At 46.8% G+C, this 16,765-nt stretch overlaps 1 protein-coding gene across 9 annotated transcripts in view; it reads right to left on the bottom strand.

Annotated features, from left to right (window-relative positions):
* Nucleotides 1-1,514: 1,514 nt before the first annotated feature.
* Nucleotides 1,515-16,765, bottom strand: part of LOC142370192 (receptor-type tyrosine-protein phosphatase mu-like) — a 198,147-nt gene continuing 182,896 nt past the window's right edge. For all 9 annotated transcript variants that reach the window (XM_075452655.1, XM_075452657.1, XM_075452656.1 and 6 more), the window contains 11 exons: nt 16,475-16,572; nt 15,350-15,466; nt 13,952-14,106; nt 13,736-13,871; nt 11,457-11,606; nt 11,170-11,343; nt 10,796-10,927; nt 7,906-8,031; nt 6,282-6,445; nt 5,306-5,441; nt 1,515-3,649 (listed from right to left, as the gene is read on the bottom strand). In XM_075452655.1, coding sequence (XP_075308770.1) covers nt 3,596-3,649; nt 5,306-5,441; nt 6,282-6,445; nt 7,906-8,031; nt 10,796-10,927; nt 11,170-11,343; nt 11,457-11,606; nt 13,736-13,871; nt 13,952-14,106; nt 15,350-15,466; nt 16,475-16,572 — 1,442 coding nt within the window. In that variant the 3' untranslated portion in view covers nt 1,515-3,595. The remainder of the gene's footprint in view (nt 3,650-5,305; nt 5,442-6,281; nt 6,446-7,905; nt 8,032-10,795; nt 10,928-11,169; nt 11,344-11,456; nt 11,607-13,735; nt 13,872-13,951; nt 14,107-15,349; nt 15,467-16,474; nt 16,573-16,765) is intronic.

The raw sequence follows: 16,765 nt of genomic DNA, 5'->3' as shown, positions 1-16,765 counted from the left end.
TTGATTTAAAAATATCAGCAAGCTTCCTGTTTGGGTTTCAACGAAGTGGCAAAATGAATCCGAAGGTTTTCTTTATTCATTTATTAATTATCAAAGCTAAATTTCACATACACAAATGCACATTTTTGAAAAGAAAACCAAATTTCTATGTTTTTTTTTTATTGAATTAAAGCAATACTTGCTCACAATTAAACCTTCAACTAATCATAAAGCAAAAACAACAAAATGTGCTTGTTCCCAGTTTGGGATTATGGACGAACTGTTGTCCTAAATCTTTGTTTTAATTGTTTTTTTTACACGAGACTCCTCGGCACATATGTCAGTTTGTTCAATAGTTTTCTTTTTGCAAGAGTTTTGTGACTGTCATTCTCTTATTATCATTCTTATCCTTATGCTCCCCTTGGCTGGCTTTTTTTTTACGTTATGTACACATTTATATGTCGTTATTCTGCTTTGTTGCAAATAAAGTTCTTAAAAAAAAATAGACGTTTTCTTTTTCTATTTATTGTTTTCATTCATCATTAAACTGTGCTCCTGCACATTTAACTCCAACAACACCGAAAGACACTTCTGTTTGTGCCATTTCCCTCAGGCTGAGTGCAATTCTAGCAACACTTTTGCACAAAGTGCATTTTATTTATTTTTTTATATTTTTTATATTCTTTATTCCAAGTGCTGGCACATAGCACTTCCATACCGTTTTTATATTGTACAGTCTGTATAGCTTTATATCTGTATAGTTTGAATATCTAGCAATGTTGACCGGAAGTCGAGGAACGACATTTCGTTGTCAAAACTCACGTGTGATTTTTGTGCAATGACAATAAAAGAAAGTCTAAGTCTACGACTAAAGAAATATTATTCAAAACACATTTATTAAGAATAATTAATAAGATAAAATGTCTTCTGTAGATATAAACTGGTAAATGTCTGTGTTACACCAGCAAGTATTTGAACTGAAAGATATGTGTATATATATATATATATATATATATACATAATGTTGAGAAAAAGAAGTACTTATGAAAGTATAATCTTTTGTAACTAACTGTCTTACCATTAGTGTGCAGCCAGGTCTCAAAGGGACAGATTCATTAGAGCTTCCATCTTTTCTACCTGAAGTTTTCACTAGTTTTATCTCAGTCATCTTATTATCTAAACTAAAGAAATCTGAAATCTGTCCTCAATATTCTGCTCTGTAGATTCTTTACAGTCTGACTGAGAAACATTTCATCTTTTCCTGATCTTTTCCTAAACCTTTCAGTTTCCTAAACGTTTCTGGTCTTTTTTGATCTTTGATTTTTTGAGTTTCCAGAACACTGTTCCTGTAGATTCTGGAAACTTTCTGTCTCTCTGGGACTCCAGAACAGCTTTCACTGAGTGTTGCTGCAGCAGGTTCTACGTTCGGTTCTGTTTGACTTCACCAAACTGGTTCTGATGATGTCACTCCAGGGTCCAGCTGAACCCAACAGAACTAACGGGATCTCATTAAAGCAAACATCAGGGAGACGCTGGGTGATACAGAGTTTTATTTGTAGTAGTTTTTTTGATCATACAACATAAATAAAAGCTTTTGTTACAGTAATGTTCTCATCAGCACCAGAGGCAAACATCAACGGGGTTCAACCCACAACCACCCAGGAGCAGTCAGCTCAGAGCCGTGCGTCTGCTCTCGCTGTGGAACATTAACATCATTAACATCATGGACATGATTGTCTCTCCGAGTGCTTCACCAGAACAACGAGGACAACATCAACAACAACTGAGGGAATAAATATTCTTCTTCCTGCCTCCTGCTTTATGTACATTATTAACAGCTCGCCTCCAACGCAGCCCGAACCCAAACCGTCCCACCCGTCCAGTTAGTGTGCAGCAGCCAGGACCAAACACCACAGAAGAAGAAGACAGATGAACGGACGCTGATTCTGAACATCTTCATGTTTCTCTGAGGAGAAACACTGAAACACATTAAAAAACACAACAAGCTCAACTCAGTGGCTGAAAGTTTCACAATAAGTTACACCAACCCAGAGCCGTATATAATCAGGGTTACACCAACACAGAGCCATATATAACCAGGGTTACACCAACCCAGAGCCGTATATAACCAGGGTTACACCGACCCAGAGCCGTATATAATCAGGGTTACACCAACCCAGAGCCGTATATAATCAGGGTTACACCAACACAGAGCCATATATAACCAGGGTTACACCAACCCAGAGCCGTATATAACCAGGGTTACACCGACCCAGAGCCGTATATAATCAGGGTTACACCAACCCAGAGCCGTATATAACCAGGGTTACACCAACCCAGGGTTACACCGACCCAGAGTCGTATATAACCAGGGTTACACCAACCCAGAGCCGTATATATAACCAGGGTTACACCAACCCAGAGCCGTGTATATAACCAGGGTTACACCGACCCAGGGCCGTATATAACCAGGGTCACACCGACCCAGGGCCGTATATAACCAGGGTCACACCAACCCAGGGCCGTATATAACCAGGGTTACATCAACCCAGGGCCGTATATAACCAGGGTTACACTGCAGCTCAGACTCATCGGGGGCTTGTTTTTCTGGGTTTTCCGGTTCTGAACCTCCGGCTGCATCTCAGGGATATTTCATCATGTTAAATATGTGGCGTTCCACAGGGCCGATGTCTCGGCCCTTGGCCGTTTCCTGAATCTGTCTGAGGGCAAACTTCATCGGTTCTGATCCGGTCCAGAATGTGGAACCAGAACAAAGTCTTTGGATCTCAAACTTTGGAGCTCAGAGTGAAACCACAAACCTTAATCTGAAGAGCTGAAGCCGTTTGAGAGTTTTGGCATTTTTACATGATTCTATAAATAAGATAAAATATCAAAATTGTTGGCAATTAATTTCCTTTTCTAGCTTCTAATCAATCAATCAATCAATCAATCAATCAATCAATCAATCAATCAATCAATCAATCAACCAATCACATCAGCACTAAATGAAAGCTCCGTACTGCTGATGGAGAACCTCCACCAGCCTGTGCAGAAGCTGCCTGAGAATTCGTCCGTTTTTAGCTTTTCTCCATGATCTCAGTGCTCAGTGAAAGTTTGTGTGAACTTTCACAACATAAATCTAACCAGCAGCTGCTCAGAAACAAATCGGCTGCTTTAAAGTCATACTCTGACAGAATGTAAACAGTAATCAGCTGTCTTTCAGCAGGGGGCGGAGCCTCTTGGCGGGGGCGGGGCCTCTCGGCGGGGGGCGGGGCCTCTGTTCGCTGCCAGGAGAAACTTCTTCAGACTGCATTTCGTTTTATCGGCACTCTGATCATGCTGATCGATCCCAGATGAGACGACTGAATCCGACAGAGTTTTGTTTGCTTTAGTTTCAGCTCATAAACACAAGAAAACAATAAAAAAACACAACAAAGTGACACGAGGTGAGAAACTTTTGAGTCCGTCAGTGAGTCCACGCTCGCAGTCAGACCGCTCAGTCAAACACAGCAGTGCAAAAACACCCTCCTCTTCCTTAAACCTTCAGTCAGTAGTGGTCCTCCTCTTCCCCCCATCGCAGGGCAGGAGGAGGAGGTGATGAAGCCTCTGGCTGAAGCTAAGCGGAGTTGAGATACTCCAGAGCCACTTCATAGCAGAACTTGTACTGTTCCTGTGGAGATAAGAAAACAGGTGATGTTAACATGATGATTCGTTTGGGTCTAATTATATATTTTAATGAGAAAATAAAACTAAATGATGAAATAAACGAGGTAAAAAGTGGGCTCATTCTCCCATAAACCTGATTTATTTCTTTAAAATCGTTTTAAAGCTTGTTTATTCAACTGACATCACTGATTTTATTCACATAAAAACAAATAGAAAATCAGTAAAAATGTCTTCACAACACATGTGATTTTCATCTGTTCTCAGAGTCCAGAAAAAGAAACCTGCTTCTCCGTTCCCGGGCTAACATTGTTAGCATGCTAACAGTGTTATGCTAACAGTTTTCAAGGATATTCTCCATAAAATCGATTGTCTTCAGCCTTAAAATGAACTTTTTCATGGTAGAACCAAACTGTAGCTCTGCTGCCAACAGAAGAACTCTGATGTAGCAGCTCACACAACCAGCTGCTGTGAACTGAGCTCTACAGTTAAAGCAGTTGTTCTGCTAGCTTAAACCGTTTAAACTGGTCCTGGTAAAACGTTTGAGGCTTCACGTCTGATTCTAAAAGTTTCACCTTTCACGGCACAATGTTTTCTGTGTAGTACTACTATAGTGTTAATATAATAACAAAGTAGGATCACTACAGTTAAACTGGTTAGGTTCAGGATCACCTGGAACATGTTAGCATGAAGCTGGCCTCAGCTCAGAATATCAGGAACAAGCTACACGTATTCAGCTGTAGCACGCTCCAGTGTGGAATTAATACACCTTAAAACCTTTGGAGGATACAAGCATTCCTGTGGGGGGTGTTTTTTCTAGTTAAGGACCAGATGTGGAAGTCTACACAAAGTTAAGGGACTGAAATCACCTAATTTACAACCACCTTCGGCCTATGAAAGCTTCTGGAAGTGGATTTAGCAACATTTGCCATAAACTTGAGGGATGCATTGCCAACTTCAACTGAACAAACCAAGAACCCTTTTTGGAGAAATGGGAGACTAACCCATTCCCCATCTTATCTGGACCAATAAATCATAGTTGGCATTTTACCCTCATTCCCCCCAGATAAGAGAACCAGATAACTAAATAAAAGTGGAAATGACTTTACTTAGATTCACTTTCAGCCGAATCTTAAAACTGTGTTAAATGTGTTTGATATCTTTGTACGAGTTCTTTCAGGTTCTCAGCGAAGTCACGAGATGCATCTAAAGACGATTTCCATGATTGGGACTAAAGCGTGACGAAGAAATGATCCTGTTGGAAAAGTGACCAACCCGCCTATGAAACCACACTGCCCCCTAGTGGTCTGTAGGGTTGTATAGTTACATCCACACGGAGTCAGTAAACTGGACAGTTAAATGCAGTAATGTCCCTTCTGTATCTTTTTGTACTCCATGGTTAACACAGGAAATTAACATTGTTTGGTTCGCTATTCATGTCATAACTTTACAGATATTCATCTGAATTTTGAGACTCATAATCATCGTATCATCCATATGAGACTGATTCTAAATTCTGTGTGTTTTCCTTCTTTGAAGGTGGTGCCCTACATACGAAGTTAAATAAGATTTATTAAGACAGTAAATCCTTATATTTGATAAAGTAACACTACAGGCTTCTAACCAGCTGTTAGTGGGTGAATTAAACAGAAAGTGTATTTACCAGCAGGTCCACCATGTTTGGTTTGTTGTTTCTGAGCGTCTTCACGGCGTGAAAAACATCGACGCAGCGCTGCTGCCGCAGCATCTCACACACGATGCTGATGCTGCAGAACACGCCGCTGCGACCGCCGCCGTTTCTACGGGAAGAGAAGAAGAGGGAGGAGAGGACACAAACCATTAACATTCTGTTTAACCGAACAGGTTTAAAATATTCTGAATAAAAAATGCTGAAACAATCAGAAACTTAACAACATATAAATCGAGCATAAATCCAGGAGAGTAAAAGCAAAGTAAAAACAGTTTCACTTAAATACTTCACAGGTTTTTATTTCCCTTTCAGACTTCTTAAATGTTCTGTTTAAACAGAGAGATGAGGTTTAATTTTCCTGCATTCAGTTGTGTGGATGAAACGTTTGGCCACGAGTATCAGATTTATTGTCATGTGCACTAATGCAAAAGGCCTTAGTTCATATGTTACATCTGTAGAATGAAGAAGTTATGAGGAAACAGGTCCGTGTTCTTCCACCAGGTGGAGACAAAACCCCACTGAAGACCCTCAGTGAGTCAGATAAGCTGCAGCGGTGTGGCTGAGTATTTTACCTCAGCAGTACTCTGAGTGTGCAGTACTCTGAGTGTGCAGTACTCTGAGTGTGCAGTACTCTGAGTGTGTAGTACTCTGAGTGTGCAGTACTCTGAGTGTGCAGTACTCTGAGTGTGCAGTACTCTGAGTGTGTAGTACTCTGAGTGTGCAGTACTCTGAGTGTGTAGTACTCTGAGTGTGCAGTACTCTGAGTGTGCAGTACTCTGAGTGTGCAGTACTCTGAGTGTGTAGTACTCTGAGTGTGTAGTACTCTGAGTGTGCAGTACTCTGAGTGTGCAGTACTCTGAGTGTGCAGTACTCTGAGTGTGTAGTACTCAGTACTACAGTACTGAGTACTACTGTGTACTTACAGTACTGAGTACTACTGTGTACTTACAGGCAGTGCACCACGGTGCGGCCCTCGCCGCCGTCATACTCCTCCTGCCATTTGTCCACCTGGTGCACGAGCTTCAGGAAGGAGCGCTTGGAGACGGGCGTGTCGCGGTACATGGGCCAGCCGAGGAACTGGAACTGCTGCACCATGCGGTACCCGTCCTGAGGCTGGGGGACACGGGGGGAAACGTCAGCAGGGTGGGGAAACATCCAGGGGAAAACATCCAGATACCAGCAGACAGGGAGCAGAGGGGCGGGAAATCAAACGCACTCAGGGTTCAATCCCACCTGCCGCGCCGAGGCGGGTGGAGACGGCATTTTGGATCAAACGCGGCTGATATTTGGTGAGGCGCGCGGAGGAAATGAACGTATCAAACACTGAGAGATGTAACCTCAGCACGACAGGGAGGCGAGGAGGTTCAAATCAAACACACTCTGATCTAAATTCGGTGAGTTTGGATCAAACAGCAGCGCGGCTGAACTTCATCACACGGGAAGCAAACAGACCCCGAACACCTGGAGGCGTAAAGGTGGAGGAAATCAAACAAACCCGAGGTGCAAGAAGAGGATTCAGTCTGCTGATAATCATCAGTCTGACTAACAAAGAGCGTCAACGAAGAGTCAGAACATTTTCCAAACTAAGTTCTGATCCTCAGTCAGGTTACACAAAGCAGCTGTGCCCCATAGATATGTAGAAATGGCATTCTATACATATCTATGGGGGCAGGGGGGTCACGGACAGAGGAATACTCAAAGCCCGCATTCAGTACTTTCCATACTAAAAGACCCTGTGCGATATTTTATTTATCCGGTCATCTGTGCAATAATTCCCGTCACTACTGTGCAATATCTTATCTATTTATGGTCAGACTGTGTGCATACAATGTGTAATTAACACAAGTGTAGTGCAATATGGGCAATAACTCAACCATAGTGCTATAACTTATTTTATTTAACTCTCTTTACTTTGTATATCTTGTATGGCCTATATTCTTTTTTACACTTTGTTTTAGATTATTCTATATTAATTATATTTTAATGCTATATTATATTAATTGTTCTATATTATACTGTATTTTAGATTTATAGAGATCCTAAGTGTGTGTGTTTGGAGCTACTGGGGACTTGAATTTCCCTGAGGGAGTCATCCCAAGGGGTAAATAAAGTTGAGTCATGGGGCAAATAAACGTGAAATATTGACGTTTTTATTTTAAAAAATAAATATGGACTTCGTCTGTAGTGTGATAATTAGCTTACTACTTTGATGTTTATAATAACCTAAACGTTTGAGAATTAAGCAAGTTATGTCTTGAATGTTTGAATGTTTCACCATCAACACAATGAGAGAGCTGCCTGTGGTAAGATGGCCGCCATCTGCGGACGTTCCACTCCGTTGCCCAGCAACGCGGACGAGACATCTAGCCCTTCTATCCATATCTATGGCCCCACATACATAAACCTCATCTAAACGCGATGTTCTGCATCTAAACAGCATAATAAATCAGTCTCTGTGGAAACTATCGGAGTTCTTAGTGTAAAAACGATGCGGTAAATGACGAAACTTCTGTCGTCAGTAAGGACGCCTTTGAAGAAATTGTCTCGCAGGAAGGTGTGAAAAAGAAACGCACCCTGGCCGTGTTGTAGATCCTGAAGATGCGACTGATGACGTCCTCTTCCAGATCTGCGGAGACGAACTCCACCTGCAGGGAGCCGAGGCGATGGAGGCCGTTCTCAGGCCAGTACTGAGGACAGAGCTGAGAGTGAGACACAGAGAAAGAGTGAGACACAGAGAGAGAAAGAGTGAGACACACAGAGAAAAGAGTGAGACACACAGAGAGAAAGAGTGAGACACAGAGAGAAAAGAGTGAGACACAAAGAGAGAAAAGAGTGAGACACAGAGAGAAAAGAGTGAGACAGAGAGAGAAAAGAGTGAGACACAAAGAGAGAAAAGAGTGAGACACAAAGAGAGAAAAGAGTGAGACACAGAGAGAAAAGAGTGAGACAGAGAGAGAAAAGAGTGAGACACACAGAGAGAAAAGAGTGAGACACACAGAGAGAAAGAGTGAGACACAGATAGAAAAGAGTGAGACACACAGAGAAAAGAGTGAGACACAGAGAGAAAAGAGTGAGACACACAGAGAAAAGAGTGAGACACACAGAGAAAAGAGTGAGACACAGAGAGAAAAGAGTGAGACACACAGAGAAAAGAGTGAGACACAGAGAAAAGAGTGAGACACACAGAGAGAAAAGAGTGAGACACACAGAGAGAAAGAGTGAGACACAGAGAGAAAAGAGTTAGACACACAGAAAAGAGTGAGACACACAGAGAGAAAAGAGTGAGACACACAGAGAGAAAGAGTGAGACACACAGAGAAAAGAGTGAGACACACAGAGAAAAGAGTGAGACACAGAGAAAAGAGTGAGACACACAGAGAGAAAAGAGTGAGACACACAGAGAGAAAGAGTGAGACACAGAGAGAAAAGAGTGAGACACACAGAGAGAAAGAGTGAGACACAGAGAGAAAAGAGTGAGACAGAGAGAGAAAAGAGTGAGACACACAGAGAGAAAGAGTGAGACACACAGAGAAAAGAGTGAGACACAGAGAGAAAGAGTGAGACACACAGAGAGAAAAGAGTGAGACACAGAGAGAAAAGAGTGAGACACAGAGAGAAAAGAGTGAGCCACACAGAGAGAAAATAGTGAGACACAGAAGAGAGAGAGTGAGACAGAGGGAAAAGAGTGAGACATAGAGAGAAAAGAGTGCGACACAGAGAGAGAAAAGAGTGAGACACAGAGAGAAAAGAGTGAGACACAGAGAGAGAAAGAGTGAGACACACAGAGAAAAGAGTGAGACACAGAGAGAAAGAGTGAGACACAGAGAGAAAAGAGTGAGACACAGAGAGAAAAGAGTGAGCCACACAGAGAGAAAAGAGTGAGACACAGAAAGAGTGACACACAGAGAGAAAGAGTGACACACAGAGAAAAGAGTGAGACACAGAGAGAGAAAGAGTGAGACACAGAGAGAGAAAGAGTGACACACAGAGAAAAGAGTGAGACACAGAGAGAGAAAGAGTGAGACACAGAGAGAGAAAGAGTGACACACAGAGAAAAGAGTGAGACACAGAGAGAGAAAGAGTGAGACACAGAAAGAGTGACACACAGAAAGAGTGACACACAGAGAGAAAGAGTGTGTGTGTGTGTCATGCCCACGGGACGTTTTATGTTTTAGGTCATGTCTTGGTTTTGAGTTCTTGTTTTTAGTCTTGCCATTGTTTTTTCCCTCACTTCCCATGCTTGTTCATTAGCTTCACTCACTTCAGCTGTTTTCCCCATCAGCTGCACTCATTCACTCTCCCCTGTCCTTTTGTCAGATCCTACTCCGTCTGCACCCCTCATGCCTCGCTATGCCTTCTTGCTCAAGTTAAGTATTTATTCCATTCCATGCCTAGTTGTTTCTTTTGTTTTTCCATCGTCATGTTTTTGTTAACCACGTTTTGTTTTTGAATAATAAATCTCAGTTTTTACTTAACATCTTTTGGAGTCCGCATCCGTGTCCTTCCTCACCACCCCACCCTGACAGTGTGTGTTTACCTGTGTGTGTGTGTGAGTGTTTACCTGTGTGTGTTTACCTGTGTGTGTTTGTGTGTGTGTGTGTATGTTTACCTGTGTGTGTTTACCTGTGTATGTTTACCTGTGTGTGTTTACCTGTGTGTGTGTGTGTTTACCTGTGTGTGTGTGTGTGTGTGTGTTTACCTGTGTGTGTTTACCTGTGTGTGTTTACCTGTGTGTGTTTGTGTGTTTACCTGTGTGTGTGTGTGTTTACCTGTGTGTGTGTGTGTGTGTTTACCTGTGTGTGTTTGTGTGTTTACCTGTGTGTGTGTGTGTTTACCTGTGTGTGTGTGTGTGTGTGTGTGTTTACCTGTGTGTGTTTGTGTGTGTGTGTGTGTGTTTACCTGTGTGTGTTTGTGTGTGTGTGTGTGTGTGTGTGTTTACCTGTGTGTGTGTGTGTGTTTACCTGTGTGTGTTTACCTGTGTGTGTTTGTGTGTTTACCTGTGTGTGTGTGTGTGTGTGTGTGTTTACCTGTGTGTGTTTGTGTGTTTACCTGTGTGTGTGTGTGTTTACCTGTGTGTGTGTGTGTGTGTTTACCTGTGTGTGTTTGTGTGTGTTTACCTGTGTGTGTTTGTGTGTGTGTGTGTGTGTGTGTTTACCTGTGTGTGTGTGTGTGTGTGTTTACCTGTGTGTGTTTACCTGTGTGTGTTTGTGTGTTTACCTGTGTGTGTTTGTGTGTGTGTGTGTGTTTACCTGTGTGTGTGTGTGTGTGTGTGTTTACCTGTGTGTGTGTGTGTGTGTGTGTGTGTGTGTGTGTGTGTTTACCTGTGTGTGTGTGTGTGTGTGTTTACCTGTGTGTGTTTACCTGTGTGTGTTTGTGTGTTTACCTGTGTGTGTTTGTGTGTGTGTGTGTGTTTACCTGTGTGTGTGTGTGTGTGTGTGTGTTTACCTGTGTGTGTGTGTTTACCTGTGCAGGGTCCACGTCGTTCAGCATGACGATGGAGGTGCAGTGGTAGTCGAGGACCAGGCGCCAGAAGTCCTTCACCGTGTTGGGCAAAGGATGCTGGGTAACGATGAACGCCGACGGCTGCTTGTAGCTCTGCGCAGGCGACACACACCATATATGGTCGTTCAGACGACAGGAAATGGGGTTAAACAGGTAAACGGGTTAATCACACACAGTCAGCAGTCAGGTGAGAGGCTGGTTGCCATGGAAACAGAGTTGTTTACGACAGAAAAGGTTTGAGTTTGAAGTCGTAATTCTGCCTCTGACATAAGATGAAGGTCATGTGACACGCCTGAAAGCTCCAGAGTGTGTGTGTGTGTGTGAGTGTTACGTACGTCCATGAGCGCGGCGTTGATGTAGTTGGAGCTCTCGCCGTCGATGGTGATGAGGAACGGCAGGCAGCGGTCCGGAGGCAGGACGTCCATGCAGCGGTTCTTCTCGTGGTTTCTAGGCAACAGCGCGATGCTGCAGTCCTCCACGCGCAGGGTGGGCGTGACCATGTTCAGGGTCTGAGCGCACACACGGAGATGCACAGGCGTCACAACCGACAGAATCCCTGCTTTGGGTACATGTTCACGTACAGGTGAGCACAGGTGAGCATAGATGTGGATCAATACGTCACCCTGAACTCTTCTTTGATCTGACAGGAGTTGGTCTGGGGATCCAATCGGTTCATCTCGTAGTAAACCGAGCGCAGCTGATTGGCTGGAATTGCCGTGTCGCCACAGAGACACGCCTCCAAGATGGCGTCGTGGATGAAGACGTACTGCTCCTGTGGTCAGAGAGGCGGGTCAGTGACTGGACCCTGATGGACCCCTGATGGACCCTGATTGAGCCCTGATGGACCCCTGATGGACCCTGATGGACCCCTGATGGACCCCTGATGGACCCCTGATGGACCCCTGATGGACCCTGATTGAGCCCTGATGGACCCCTGATGGACCCCTGATGGACCCCTGATGGACCCCTGATGGACCCTGATTGAGCCCTGATGGACCCCTGATGGACCCCTGATGGACCCTGATGGACCCTGATGGACCCCTGATGGACCCCTGATGGACCCCTGATGGACCCTGATGGACCCCTGATGGACCCTGATTGAACCCTGATGGACCCCTGATGGACCCTGATGGACCCCTGATGGACCCCTGATGGACCCCTGATGGACCCTGATTGAGCCCTGATGGACCCCTGATGGACCCCTGATGGACCCCTGATGGACCCTGATTGAGCCCTGATGGACCCCTGATGGACCCCTGATGGACCCTGATGGACCCCTGATGGACCCCTGATGGACCCCTGATGGACCCCTGATGGACCCTGATGGACCCCTGATGGACCCCTGATGGACCCTGATTGAGCCCTGATGGACCCCTGATGGACCCTGATGGACCCCTGATGGACCCCTGATGGACCCTGATTGAGCCCTGATGGACCCCTGATGGACCCCTGATGGACCCCTGATGGACCCTGATGGACCCTGATGGACCCCTGATGGACCCTGATGGACCCTGATGGACCCCTGATGGACCCCTGATGGACCCCTGATGGACCCTGATTGAGCCCTGATGGACCCCTGATGGACCCTGATGGACCCTGATGGACCCCTGATGGACCCCTGATGGACCCTGATTGAGCCCTGATGGACCCCTGATGGACCCCTGATGGACCCTGATGGACCCCTGATGGACCCTGATGGACCCCTGATGGACCCCTGATGGACCCTGATGGACCCCTGATGGACCCCTGATGGACCCCTGATGGACCCTGATTGAGCCCTGATGGACCCTGATGGACCCCTGATGGACCCTGATGGACCCTGATTGAGCCCTGATGGACCCTGATGGACCCCTGATGGACCCTGATTGAGCCCTGATGGACCCTGATGGACCCCCGATGGACCCTGATTGAGCCCTGATGGACCCCTGATGGACCCTGATGGACCCTGATTGAGCCCTGATGGACCCTGATGGACCCTGATGGACCCCTGATGGACCCTGATGGACCCCTGATGGACCCCTGATGGACCCTGATGGACCCCTGATGGACCCCTGATGGACCCCTGATGGACCCTGATTGAGCCCTGATGGACCCTGATGGACCCCTGATGGACCCTGATGGACCCCTGATGGACCCTGACTGACCCTGATGGACCCTGATGGACCCCTGATGGACCCTGACTGACCCTGATGGACCCTGATGGACCCTGATGGACCCTGATTGAGCCCTGATGGACCCTGATGGACCCCTGATGGACCCTGATGGACCCCTGATGGACCCTGATGGACCCCTGATGGACCCTGATGGACCCTGATGGACCCTGATGGACCCTGATGTACCCCTGATGGACCCCTGATGGACCCTGATGGACCCCTGATGGACCCTGATGGACCCTGATGGACCCTGATGTACCCCTGATGGACCCCTGATGGACCCTGATGGACCCCTGATGGACCCTGATGGACCCCTGATGGACCCTGATGGACCCTGATGGACCCTGATGTACCCCTGATGGACCCCTGATGGACCCTGATGGACCCTGATGGACCCTGATGGACCCTGATGGACCCTGATGTACCCCTGATGGACCCCTGATGGACCCTGATGGACCCCTGATGGACCCTGATGGACCCTGATGGACCCTGATGGACCCTGATGTACCCCTGATGGACCCCTGATGGACCCTGATGGACCCCTGATGGACCCTGATGGACCCCTGATGGACCCTGATGGACCCTGATGGACCCTGATGTACCCCTGATGGACCCCTGATGGACCCTGATGGACCCCTGATGGACCCTGATGGACCCTGATGTACCCCTGATGGACCCTGATGGACCCTCAGGGACCATGACACCACGGAGTGTCATGGCCGCCCCGCAGTATAAACCGGACTCTCACCTCGGTCTGCACCATGTTGACCCTTCGTGCCCTCAGCTCTCGGACGCAGTTGTAGATGTCCACCACGCCCTCTCTCTCCGCCATGTCCAGCATGATGTCGATCACGATGAAGCAGCCAGTGCGCCCCGCCCCCGCGCTGACACACACAGACGTTATGCTCATGGGTAAAGGCAGCAGATCTAACAGCGGCGATCAATAAGCTGATCAGGAACTGACCTGCAGTGGATCACGGTGGGGCCGGCGGTGGGCGGAGTCTTGGCCTTGACGCGGCGGATGAAACCCAGCAGGCCGGTGGCGTGGAGCGGGACGCCGTGGTCGGGCCACCCGGTGAAATGAAACTGGCGGATCTCCCGGATCTCGGCCACGCCCCTCTGAAACAGGAGGACAGTCACCGATCAATAAGAGCTGCAGACCCCCGATCTGACAAGCTTTAGGTGTTTGACAGTGAAACAGGTTAACCCTAACCCTAGGGACAGGGTAGGAGGGGTTAACTCTAACCCTAAGGACAGGGTAGGGTAGGAGGGGTTAACCCTAACTCTAGGGACAGGGTAGGGTAGGAGGGGTTAACCCTAACCCTAGGGACAGGGTAGGGTAGGAGGGGTTAACCCTAACCTAGGGACAGGGTAGGGTAGGAGGGGTTAACCCTAACCTAGGGACAGGTGAACAAACTCATGGACAGGGTAGGGTAGTTGGGGTTAACCCTAACCCTAGGGACAGGGTAGGAGGGGTTAACTCTAACCTAGGGACAGGTGAACAAACTCATGGACAGGGTAGGGTAGGAGGGGTTAACCCTAACCTAGGGACAGGTGAACAAACTCATGGACAGGGTAGGGTAGGAGGGGTTAACCCTAACCCTAGGGACAGGGTAGGAGGGGTTAACTCTAACCCTAGGGACAGGGTAGGGTAGGGTAGGAGGGGTTAACCCTAACCTAGGGACAGGTGAACAAACTCATGGACAGGGTAGGGTAGGAGGGGTTAACTCTAACCCTAAGGACAGGGTAGGAGGGGTTAACTCTAACCCTAGGGACAGGGTAGGGTAGGAGGGGTTAACTCTAACCTAGGGACAGGTGAACAAACTCATGGACAGGGTAGGGTAGGAGGGGTTAACCCTAACCCTAGGGACAGGTGAATAAACTTATGGACAGGGTAGGGTAGGAGGGGTTAACCGTAACCCTAGGGACAGGTGAACAAACTTATAGACAGGGTAGGGTTGGAGGGGTTAACCCTAACCTAGGGACAGGTTAGGAGGGGTTAACCCTAACCCTAGGGACAGGTTAGGAGGGGTTAACTCTAACCCTAGGGACAGGTGAACAAACTTATGGACAGGGTAGGGTTGGAGGGGTTAACCCTAACCTAGGGACAGGTTAGGAGGGGTTAACCCTAACCCTAGGGACAGGTTAGGAGGGGTTAACCCTAACCTAGGGACAGGGTAGGAGGGGTTAACCCTAACCCTAGGGACAGGTTAGGAGGGGTTAACCCTAACCTAGGGACAGGGTGGAGGGGTTAACCCTAACCCTAGGGACAGGGTAGGAGGGGTTAACCCTAACCTAGGGACAGGTGAACAAACTTTATCTGTAACTGGGTCACACCTGACCTTCCTGTTCCCAGGCTTACCTTCTCCACAGCGAAGGTCCGGATCACGTACTCTGACAGCAGCTGCGTCTCGATCAGCGTCACCTTCATGTCGCCGTAGATCTCCGTGTCGTCGGGCCAGTACTTACAGCACTTCACCTGCACGTGCACGCACACACACACACACACAGGTTAACATCCCCGTGTCCTCACAAAGATGGTAAACCTGCTGTTTATTCACATTAAATGTGCAGAAATAAATTAATTAAACACAAAGAGAAAAATCAGCTGATATTAAAACCTCATTAGAGGCTCCGCCCCCTCCCCTCATCATTAACAGCCAATTAACAGCGGAGCTAATCACACTGTCGCCACGGCAACCGAAGAGGTGAGCAGAGGGAGGGCTGACAGGACCAATCAGGCTCCTGTGTGCGCACGTGTGCGTGTGTGTGTGTGACGGGGAAAGACTGAGGCAGATAATCAGCCGGATCTAGCCCAGAATCTATCCCAGAATGCCCCTCTGCGGGTCGCCCGGTCCCCAGGTGCATCGTGGGTAATGAGAGCTGGGACCAGCTGGCCTGCAGGTGCGTGTGTTTGATTTGAGGTTAAATCCTCCATTTTCAGGAGGAAACAGAGTCGTGTTTTATCAGTCAGATTCAGGCCGAGCTTCAGAGAGCTGCAGGTAACCATCAGAAGGCCTGAAACTAAACTTTTAGGGTCGGTCAGCTACAGTTTGGATCCCTTAACCCTTAAAATCCCTTAAAAATAATTTTTTTGTTGTTTTTTTTCCCACTAATCTGTAAATGAATTTTATTATCATTTTTAATTTAACCTTTTTTTCTTGTAAAAATAATTGATTTGTTGCTCATTTTTGGCTTTTTTTTCACTAATCTGTACCTTTTGCTGTTTTTCAGAGATGCAGCTAAAGAAATGGGAACAAATGATGTGTCTCTGTGACAGGCTGCTGGGAACAAAGTGCCTAAAGATCCAGTTTTAAAGGCTAAATGTTGACAGAATGAAGCTGTTTTCATTCCTTGGTTTGTCTCCTCCATCACTGATCATCATCGGACGTTAAACTCTCAGAAAAATGAAACTGCAGCTGTGACACTGAGCCTCTCTGGGAGCTGGAGTCCCAGCCGTCATCAGGCGGGAACAACAACCACTCACCCGGCCCACCTCCACCAGGTTGGTTACCATGACGATGGCGGCGGTGTTCTCCTGCCACACCATCCTCCAGAAGTCGTACACGGTTTCCTGCATCGGACCTGACGCACATGTGCAGGAGAAGGGTGATTAATTAGGATGAAGCGCACGTACAAACACATGCACACAGATATTTTTAATCACTGTTGACTGTCTGTGTTTTTACAAGCTAATTAGCTCATGCTAATCTATTCCTGTCCTCAAGTGTTTTAAAGCACAAACACACACACACACACACACACACACACACACACA

The sequence above is a fragment of the Odontesthes bonariensis genome, chromosome 20 (assembly GCF_027942865.1).
Source record: "Odontesthes bonariensis isolate fOdoBon6 chromosome 20, fOdoBon6.hap1, whole genome shotgun sequence".
Taxonomy (NCBI): Eukaryota; Metazoa; Chordata; class Actinopteri; order Atheriniformes; family Atherinopsidae; genus Odontesthes; species Odontesthes bonariensis.
Note: the sequence above shows the minus strand (reverse complement) of the source record. Positions and strands in the feature narration are given on the sequence as shown.